This window comes from Montipora foliosa, chromosome 6 (assembly GCF_036669935.1).
Source record: "Montipora foliosa isolate CH-2021 chromosome 6, ASM3666993v2, whole genome shotgun sequence".
Lineage (NCBI taxonomy): Eukaryota > Metazoa > Cnidaria > Anthozoa > Scleractinia > Acroporidae > Montipora > Montipora foliosa.
The window spans coordinates 1,855,317-1,865,316 of NC_090874.1; the positions used below are offsets into that span (position 1 = coordinate 1,855,317).

At 42.1% G+C, this 10,000-nt stretch overlaps 2 protein-coding genes across 4 annotated transcripts in view; one reads left to right on the top strand and one right to left on the bottom strand.

Moving 5' to 3' along the window:
- Nucleotides 1–2,103, bottom strand: part of LOC138006234 (transmembrane channel-like protein 7) — a 6,323-nt gene extending 4,220 nt beyond the window's left edge. The window contains exon 1 of the mRNA XM_068852434.1: nucleotides 784–2,103. Coding sequence (XP_068708535.1) covers nucleotides 784–2,051 — 1,268 coding nt within the window. The 5' untranslated portion in view covers nucleotides 2,052–2,103. The remainder of the gene's footprint in view (nucleotides 1–783) is intronic.
- A 794-nt stretch (nucleotides 2,104–2,897) lies between these two features.
- Nucleotides 2,898–10,000, top strand: part of LOC138006235 (E3 ubiquitin-protein transferase MAEA-like) — a 28,562-nt gene continuing 21,459 nt past the window's right edge. Inside the window, exons 1-2 of one of the 3 annotated variants that reach the window (XM_068852435.1) lie at nucleotides 2,970–3,051; nucleotides 5,123–5,266. In XM_068852435.1, the coding sequence (XP_068708536.1) occupies nucleotides 5,159–5,266 (108 nt within the window). In that variant the 5' untranslated portion in view covers nucleotides 2,970–3,051; nucleotides 5,123–5,158. Of the gene's footprint in view, nucleotides 3,052–5,122; nucleotides 5,267–10,000 lie in introns of all 3 variants that reach the window. The other 2 variants (XM_068852436.1, XM_068852437.1) reach the window with 2 other exon arrangements.

Sequence of the window (10,000 nt, forward strand, 5' to 3'; positions counted from 1 at the left end):
AAATCGCTTAAAGACATGCTTGTTTTAAGCAAAACTATAAAGGCTTTTATCAACACAATGGGCACACAGCTTTAGTCGTGCAGGTCTGTCAACCCCATTTTAACATGCTATTGTAGTGTGAATTAATTTATGTCACCTTTAATTTGTCATTTCATTCAGTGTGAGGAAAACACCTCAGTACAGTAGATGTCTTTATTTATTAATAATAATATAGCAGGGCTTGGGGTAAGGCCCCAAGAATATTTTGAATAAGAATTATTTTTAGCAGACACTGGCAAATATTATATAATGATTAAATAAAAGTCACAATTCTTGGGTTTCACTCACGTGATCAACAGCCATGTTTCTCAACGAAAACAAAAGAAGACGTTAGCATAATAATAGCTTTCAATTCCCGGAGGATTGGATCGGGACACCAACATGACCGCCATTTCATTGTTTGGGGACACCAACATGGCGGCCGTGACGTCATGTAAAATCCAAGTATTGGACCTTCCTTCTGCATGAATTTTTTTTTCTTTACCTTCTTCTTTGCGCGAATTTTTTTTCTTGGCATTTTCCCTTGCATGAATTTTTTTTTGGTTTTTTCCCCACCCACCCATCACTTTTCTAATGGTCCGTCCCTTAGAAACCCTAAAATTTCACCGCATGGCGAGGCATTAGCTCCCATTAGAAACGGCAAACGCCTAATCCCCGGGGTTGGGGGGACGGGGGCTTACATTGACTGATGCATTGATTCAATGTCGTGCAATGATAACTAGAACCATCCGCTCTTACTATTACCTGATAAGCATCTGCTCAAACTGATTCCGTCCATACTCTGTCAATTCCTTGTTGATTATAACATTAAAGATGACCACAAAAGACACATACCAAAGCGACGGAACTATGAACACGTTTATGAGAATTCTCGCCCCATACAGCAGAGTTTTCTGTTTTTTTGTCCTGCTTCGCGCTCTCCGTAATCGTACCTCCTCCTCTAACTCAAAGCGTATGTCGTGTGATATGATCTGGCTCCTCTGTAAAGCAGCGCTCTTCTCGCTGATGCAATAATCCCAGGCAGAAAACAGTCGGTTGCAGAAAGAGTTGAATACACCTTCACTTTCAACGTAGCCCTCTCTGAACCCACTGGATGCATTTCGAACCATTACCACAAGGCAAAAGATAAAATAGGCCCCACCAGTCAACAGATACGCGAGTGGGAGATGATACTTAATTCCCTCTTGAGATACGATAGCGTCCGAAGGATAACTGCTATAGAACATGATCGTGTTACTTATCCATCCCTGTCCTGTTAAGAAGTCTAAAACCATGTTAGGAAGGCTGCGATTTGCATCGTTCCCAGTGTTGTAAACAAATTCGTATTTACAACTAGTTATGTTGGTTGCGTTAACTGGCGTGTTGTACTTACGCGTTCTCCCGCAGATTATCAAGGTTGGCAGAGAAACAAAACCGAATTCTAGCAGAAAAACAAACAAATTAAGGAACATCAGCCACCGAAGAAAAATGAAATAAGACACCACACCGCTTCCGAATTTCCCCTCTATATCTTTGAGGTGTCCTCGCCACAATTCGAGGGAATAGAGGCATTCTTTTAGACCGGTGCGAAAACGAGTCCATCCCATTGCTACCTTCAGTCTGCAAGATTCCCATCGTGAATTAATCCCTTGTAGTGCTCTTGCTTTAAGGGATCGTTTGAAATGGCGCCTGACTGACAATGGGAGTGGAACAGCCTTGAAATCCACCGATGACGGTACATCTTCAGAAGCCGAGATTGCTTTAACAGGTTCGACACAATCATTGTTCCCCTGCATATGCGATACACAGCCCTGATTAATTCGCATGGTGAATGAGCCCGAACGTTTCCTTGAAATTCCACGGCATTTACGATTGAGTGTAGCTTGATGTCTAATGATCGTTGTCGAGGAGTGTCTTGCGAGCCGGCTTGGTAAATCCTGCATGTAGAATTTCGTCTCGTTTGAATCGTCACCCCTCGGCTTTTGGTTCCACAGAGGATGCATTTCAATTGGTGACATTGGTGTGTCCGCCATGGTAAAGCAGTTCGAGATCACTCTCTCTTTCTACGATTGTCGCTCAAAATGAAATTAGATACCAAACAATAATAATTCGTGACTGTCTCTAGAATGTCGTATTTGTTCTAACTCATCCTTCGTGCATCCGGTGGAGAAAAAAAGGGCTCTCGACTTAGCCTCCGAAAAACTGACGCTTTGCAAAATACATTTACCTATCAGAAAAGGAAAGGAAGAGGAAAGAAAAGGAACTTTATTTAAGTGTCTAGTAGATTTAGCGCTGGAGCACTAATTGGGGACACTGTAAAGTGAAATTAACAATTAACACAACAAGTCAAATGTTGGTTTTTGAGGAGAGGGGAAACCGGAGTAGCAGGAGAAAACCTCTCGGTGCAGAGTAGAGAACCAACAAACTCAACCCACATATGACGCCGAGTCGAGGAATCGAACCTGGGCCACATTGGTGGGAGGCGAGTGCTCTCAGGCACTGCGCTATCAAACTTTCCAGAAGGAAGAGAGTCATCGGTCAGATCGGTCCATGGCCCAGCACTTCACGGCATTTTATTTGAAACTATGTTCAAAATTCCAAATCAACCACCCTTCCCTTTTAGTCTTCCAGACAGACAAAGAGTCAAATCCCAGGGAAAACACGGAGAGGATAATGGATTATCGAGTTCCTTGTCATGTCTTTCTTTAATTCAATCTCTTCAATGTTCTTTATTTACATACGGTAAAAAAATCATCAGGAATGTAACAAATAAAGTTACATAAAGTACAATAAATGAATTTGTATATATATACTAAAACTAATTAATTGCTTGATATACTAAATACTAACGTACCATAAACCTGTTTTGTTGGGTACAGGAAAGGTTGCAGATCAAAAGTAAGCAGAGGAGGACTGGTGAGAGCATCTGCGCGAGCTTAAACTGGTGCTCAGTGTATGCTGAGTTAATGCATTTTGTTGTCGTTGTTTCAAACTATGGACGATATAAAGGCGCTGGAATACTCCACCATGAAGGTAAGAGACCAATACAATTTATGAAATTCGTACATCATTCTGCGATATAAAGCCTACAGCTAACGTTAGCTTATTATCATGTACACAATAACAAGAACATTTTAAAATACAGGTACGGTGTTTCTAGAGACCTTCCCTCAAATTCTTCAGTCTTAAGACAAGCATTATGGCTCATTTCTCATTAATTCCATCTTAAATTTAGTAATATTAGTACAGGTAACCACGTGACTTCGAGTGCAATTTGGGAGAAATAAACACGAGTAATTTTTTTCAAACACGAACAAAATTACACGAGCATATAGGGCGAGTGCAATTTGCGGTCTTTGAAAAATATTGCAAGTGCTTATTTATTCCAAATAATTGCATGAGAAAAATCATTTGATTACTCATTAATAATATACATGAAAAAATTTGAGATAGTTAAGCAGAACAAACGCATGTGTATCACACAATCAGAAAAAAATTGCGCCATACAGGGCATGCGCTTGATTTGAAAACAAAAGGTAAACTAGTAGACAATCATACATGTAATCCAGAATTTCAATGTGTACATAATTTGCACTGGTATTACGCTTTTTGCAGAGTGCAGAGATGTATCCAGGTTTTCAAATTTGGGGGTCCTCTGGACCCCTTTTTGAAAAATTTGGGGGTCCATTGCAAAATTTTGGGAGAACAGCTGATTAATATTCAAGAATTAATATGCGATCTATTGCCTCTTAATTGCTGGTGCAGTACCCTTTCAGATTTCTAACTGGACAAATATAAAGCCTTATCCCTTCCCAAAAATATGTACTTAAAATGATCAATTTCTTTGAAACTGTTGATTCATCAATCAAAATGTATGGGCTGTTAAAGCTCCATCGATCACATCTGAAAACGTCTCGAGGAATCCGTATGCTCTAGGAACTGTTGGCTCCAGTTGATAAATTATCTAGATCTCCACAGCGAAAAAAAAAAAGAAGTGAATCTCAATTTTCCCTAAAAGAGCATCATTTATTTTAACAACATTTGAGGTGTAATTTAGGAGCAAAAGAGTAAACAAATGTAAGCGATCAATACACAGTTCATCATCGGCCCGTGCGGCTGTGACTTCGCCACGGCCAATGTTAATAATCAAGCGATTGAATACATTCAAGTTTCAAGTTCAAAACGTTAATTTTAACACTAACTCCGAAGAAAAGTTGCATAATTTGCAAAACAGACAAGTTGCGTGCAAGACATGAACCGAGACGATGACACGTGCGTGCCCGGAATTAATATCAACAGGGTTGCACGAAACAAAAATTTAACATACTTTGCAGTTGGATGCAAATGCTTGAAATTCACTTGGAAAGCATGCAACAAACTGAAATGTTTTATTATCACTGGCGGAAGATCGAAAGTGTCGCCTATTGTCTCGCCTAACAAACAGCTCAGATCATGTCACGCAACACGTGCGAATTCAAAACTGAACTCCTGAAGCTGGACACAATGGTTGAAAAAACGAAATTATTCGACTACAAAAATCCGAAAATAACAGCTTATCTTGAAATTTAAGGAACTCAGTCATTTTTCCGTTGTGAGAAATGGGAATGTTCAATTTCCTTGTGAAATACGCCGTTCCCATGTTTTTCCTGGTGTTCGTAATTTGCATAAACATTCGATTTTTTTTCTGCGTCCAATTGGACCCTTTGTTCCGTAATCTATGCGTCCAAAAGGAAAACGAGTGCATCCCAGGATGCAATGACGCACTCTGGATACATCTCTGAGAGTGTTACACTCAACTGTACTGCTCTCAGCCAATCAGAATTGAGTAATTTTTTCATGTATATTATTAGTCTAATTATTAAAAATTAAGTAATGAATTTAAATTATTTCCCTGTTTTTATTTGGTTAATTTAAATTAGCCAACCAAAACAACACCAATCATCAAGAACCTCAACTCTGCTGCATTGAATTCAAGTGGCCCAAAAAAACACTTTTTGTAAATATGGTTGGGGTAACTTATTGTCTACTAGTTTACCTAAAATGGTAGAAATGCTGCTGAGAGGAAGGGAGATGTTCAATTGCTCTTGCAATTATTTAATGACAGTTCATGCATCAGGAAGGTGCAATATTGTGATGCAAAATGTGGACCACCATTGGACCTCCTTTGTGGAACCCACTCGAGAGAAGAAAGAAAACAGTAGATGGTTTTCACAGTGATGTCATCAAATTCAAAAATCAAGATCACAAGGTTTTCTGAAATTTTATCTAAAGGAGGTTGATAATGACTTAGAAATAAAATTTAATATTTTTCCAGTTCCATGACGTCTTTCAATTCGAAAATAAAGCATTTTGATTTTCCGATTTGTCACATTGTGTGACACCATGATACAAAGCTATTTGGTTGGAAAAAAAACATATATCCTTAAGAATCTCAGCCTTTCAAGTACACTGGGAGATGTGTTCATACACATGTGACCTCTCACACAAAAACGTACACTACCCGTTTTTGTTTGTGACATGGGTTTCTTTTGCTCTAAATTACCACTTAATTACGCAGTAAGACCCTGGCAGCTGAACATCTTAAGGACACGATATAAAAGTACAAAGAAACCAAAACAGCGAACAAAACTCAAAACAGAATAAACACGCCATACACTATGTCATGTGTGCACATGTGTGGCCTTATCGGCCCCAGGGCCCATGTGAGCGCATGAAATATGCACTCTCACATGCTGCCCTGCTGAGGTTGGAGTCCTCGACAACCTAATAACTCAACCAAAGTCTAGATTCACTCGATCACGTATGAACAACAAGGACATTAAGCTCCTATTTCTGAGTATTCTTAGCTAACAATTGCATTAAAAGCAGGTTGGATTGTGCTACACAGTTCAGTATTTGCGGGTCTATCACTGCCGCTTCCACGCTTTCCCTCATCGCAGGTCTCGGCAAGTGGTGAGGATTGGAGTGTTGTCCAGCTCCCATCTGGGTAAAACGTCTGACCGGAGGGTGGTTGTTGGTATCAGTAGCTGCTGTCACCTCCGCTGTAACCTGCGATCAGGCCCATTTTTAGCTTTGCCCATATGTTCTCTTATGTCATCACTCGCTAAAATTGGGCCTGACCAAAAGTCTCTCAAGAATTCCAGACGGTCGGCCAAATTTTGGTGATCTGATTGGCTGTTGAAACGCCGGAAGTGAAAATGCCATCATGATTGCGCGGAGCTCTCGCGAAGTCCTCGAGACTAATGCGCCATAAGTGTATGAAAAAATTTGCTGCCTTTTGTTCTTACAATGACGTGGACGGTGCAACTTGATTTTATTTGTATAAATGGAGAGCCATCTGGAACATCTCATAACTTGAAGAATCGGGTTTGAATCTCTGGTAAGAGTGAAATTAGCGATTCCGTTGTCGAGCTCTGTGGCCATGTGGTTGAAAGTACTTTGGCACAAACTTGCCTGATGTTTTGAAAGCTAAATAGCTGGTTCTTTCAAATGGCAATGAAAGCCGATGCATATTGGTTTCCTGGATGAGACAAAGGACATATATATCAAAACGAGGAGATGCTGATAAAATTGCAAGTTACATGAATGCATGTTTTGAATATCTGTGTATGTCAAACGGCTTTATTTACTTACTGTACATGACACGGTTTGTTTGCACAATTTGGAGTCAAGATTGCTTCATAATATTTCCAGTTGATTTAACTTAAAACTCGCACTCCAGAAACTAAAATGGCATGTTTCCAGAGAGACCAATTGAGTCCATCTTACTGTTCGTACTCCATCAAAAAATTAACAGCCAAACTTATCATGATTTGACTGCAACTGAAGATATTACGCGAAAAAATCACCAAAGAAACCTTCATGGGCAAACACGTTAAAGGAATGTTTGTTTCTTTAAAAATCTATTGCCAAACCGTCCAACGACAAAATGCTAGGTTATCTCAATTACAAATTAAGATGTCAAGCTTAAAAGATTGCATATTCAGTGAAGTTCGGAGGAAGAATTACACTGGCCTTTGCCGCAATATAGTCGTCGACAACATTCGTTATGCTTTAAATGTGTTTTTCTCAAGTTATAAAAGCCAACGGTAACTTTCAAATTCGTTTATAATATTCCTCCCACGGTAATTAACTCTGGTCAAAACAAAATAGCGTGAATCTGCCGTCCACGCGTGTATTGTGTAATGGAAGTAAATTTGATTGGCCGATGAAGGACATGTCAATCAATCAAAAAAAAAAAAGTGGGCGGAAGGAATTTCGAAGAGGAATTTGGTCAGGCTCTATTTTTCATTTCTCCAACTCTACAATACATACCACGCGAAACTAAAATAGAGCCTGATTGCAGGTTACCTCCGCTGCTGCACCTCCACCGGTACTGGCCTGTAGGGCCTCAGCCTTCTCTGGATTTACAGCGACAGTAGAAAGTTCATGGTCCACCCCGTCAGTAGAAATTTCAGGGTCTGCGGTGCCAGGAGAGAGCTCAGGATCTACACCATCAGTAGAAAAGTCAGGATCGACGCCATCGGTGGAAAGCTCAGGATCGGCTTGAACTGTGGGGGCACCACCTTCATTAACAGCATAATCACCAACTAGTGGTTCATCACCATGGTCCCAATCAGGGGCAGCCTCCTCAAGAACTTCCACTTGATTCTGTTTGTGGTTACCATCACCGTGTGTCACTTGTACATCAACTTCAGACGGACTCTCGTGTGGTACAGCAACAGGGCCACTGCTCTGCCTGGATGGTATGACGGCTTCAACAACGTCGTCCTCATCACTGCTGCTTGCTTTGGTATCTAACGGTACACCATTACCAACTGCATTTTCACTGGTATTCATGCTGCCGGAATCTATGTTGTCATCATCAAAGGCAATGTCTCTCACTAGTTGTTTTGCATGGAGAATGTCATTCCTGTGGACAGTTTTTTTGAATTCCTCCTCTGCCGTTGTTGCTACTAAATGGTACCACAACATACGTGTTCCCAGTATCAAGTCGCTTTACAACCTTGTAGGGAGTTGCATCCCACACATCCTGAATCTTACTGCGACCCTGGACACGATTCTTAAGGAACACCCTGGACCCTACAGGAATGCTGGTATCGGTGGCTTTAAGAATGTTCCTGGTTTGGTGTCGCAGTGCCTACCTCTCTGTTCCCGCTGAGGCTAGTCTGAAAGCCTGCTCTAAAGGCTCCTGGTGTTCAGTGATCCATTCTTTACACTCTTCAGTATGGCTTGCTGACCCAATTAGATGATCCACTGGAAGTGTTGGCTCCCTGCCGAAGAACAAGCAGTGGGGCGAGTAGCCAGTAGTTGAGTGTGGGGTACAGTTGTATGCAAACACAAGTTCTGGAAGAAATTCTGGCCACTTACGTTTCTTCTCTGAAGGCAAAGTACGCAGACGGTCATGCATGGTTCTATTGAAGCGTTCACATTGACCGTTACCCTCTGGATGGTATGGGGATGTGTGACTCTTAGAGATGCCATAGATCTTATAAAGTTCCTGAATCACCTTGCTCTCGAAATTGCGCCCTTGGTCGCGGTGAATCCTTTTAGGTACCCCAAACCTTACAATCCACTCTTTCACTAGGACTCGAGCTACTGTGGTCGCCTTCTGATCCTTTGTGGGAATAGCTAGCGTATATTTCGTGAAAACATCGGTAAGGACAAGCACGTTCTCTATTCCTCCTGTACTTCTCTCTGGGAGAGTGAAATCAACTGCCAAAATCTCCAATGGCCTGGTGGCTGTCAGGGAACTCATGGTAAGATGAAGCTTCTTCCCTGCTTTGGCCAGAGTACAACGTCCACATGTCCGACAGTAGTCAGCAACATCAGCCATCATCCCAGGCCAATAGAATCTGCTCCTTGCAAGCGCCGTTGTTTTCTCTACTGCCTGATGACCTAGATCGTTGTGGATGGATTTCAGCATGTTGCTCTTTAAGGAACCAGGGAGTATCAGCTGCTGTGCACCTTGACCGTTTATCTGAACAACACGGTACAGGACGCCATGCTCTTCCCTTATGCGCTTCCACTCCCTCAGCAGTTTACGTGCAGGTTTGGGTTCTTTCATCAGCTGACGGAGGGTAGGCGGATGCCTCTGTTGCCAGTGATACCACAGTCGATCAGTTGCCTCATCACCTTTCTGCATGACAGCCATATCCTCGTGAGAAATGGACGGGAATGTAGACACAGCCTGGGGTGCCACAACCGCTGACCTGATACGGGATTCTTGAAGGAGGGCACTCGCTATTGTGTCTTGAGCACACACTCTGACACACTCGGGTACAAGGGTGCCTCGCCCCCTCCCTTGTAAAGAGAATGAGTCACTGGTGCACCTTCCTACTAAGCACATCTGCGTTCTTGTTGCTTCTTCCTGAGCGGTACTTGATTGTGAATGTAAACTGAGCGAGCTCTGCAGCCCAGCGTGTCTCAGTCGCACCCAATTTTGCTGTGGTTTGAAAATAACTCAGGGGGTTGTTGTCAGTGAAAACAATGAACTCAGTTCCCAACAGCAAATCACGATACTTCTGCGTCACGGCCCAATACAAGGCGAGCAGTTCCAGCTTCATGCTAGAATAGTTTTGCATATTACGTTCGCAAGGCTTTAGGGCGCTGCTGGCATACCCCAGTACAACCAATACGTTCTCCTGTTTCTGAGACAGAACTGCACCAAGGCCATTAAAGCTTGCATCAGTCTCCAAAATAAAACCACAGGAAAAGTCTGGAAACCCCAAAACTGGTGCTTCGGTCAGCATCTGCTTCAGCTTGGCGAATGCAGTTTCGCACGAGGAGTTCCACTTTTCTCTGATGCTTCCATCACCTTTGTAATGTGTTCCCTTACTAACTTTCTTCCCCTTTCTTCTGCCCTCCTGTCCTTGGAGAAGATGCTGTAGAGGGGCAGCAACCTCTGCATATCCCTTTAGGAATCTTCTATAATAGCCAGAGAGACCCAAGAATCCCTGAAGATCACGTAATGTTACAGGTC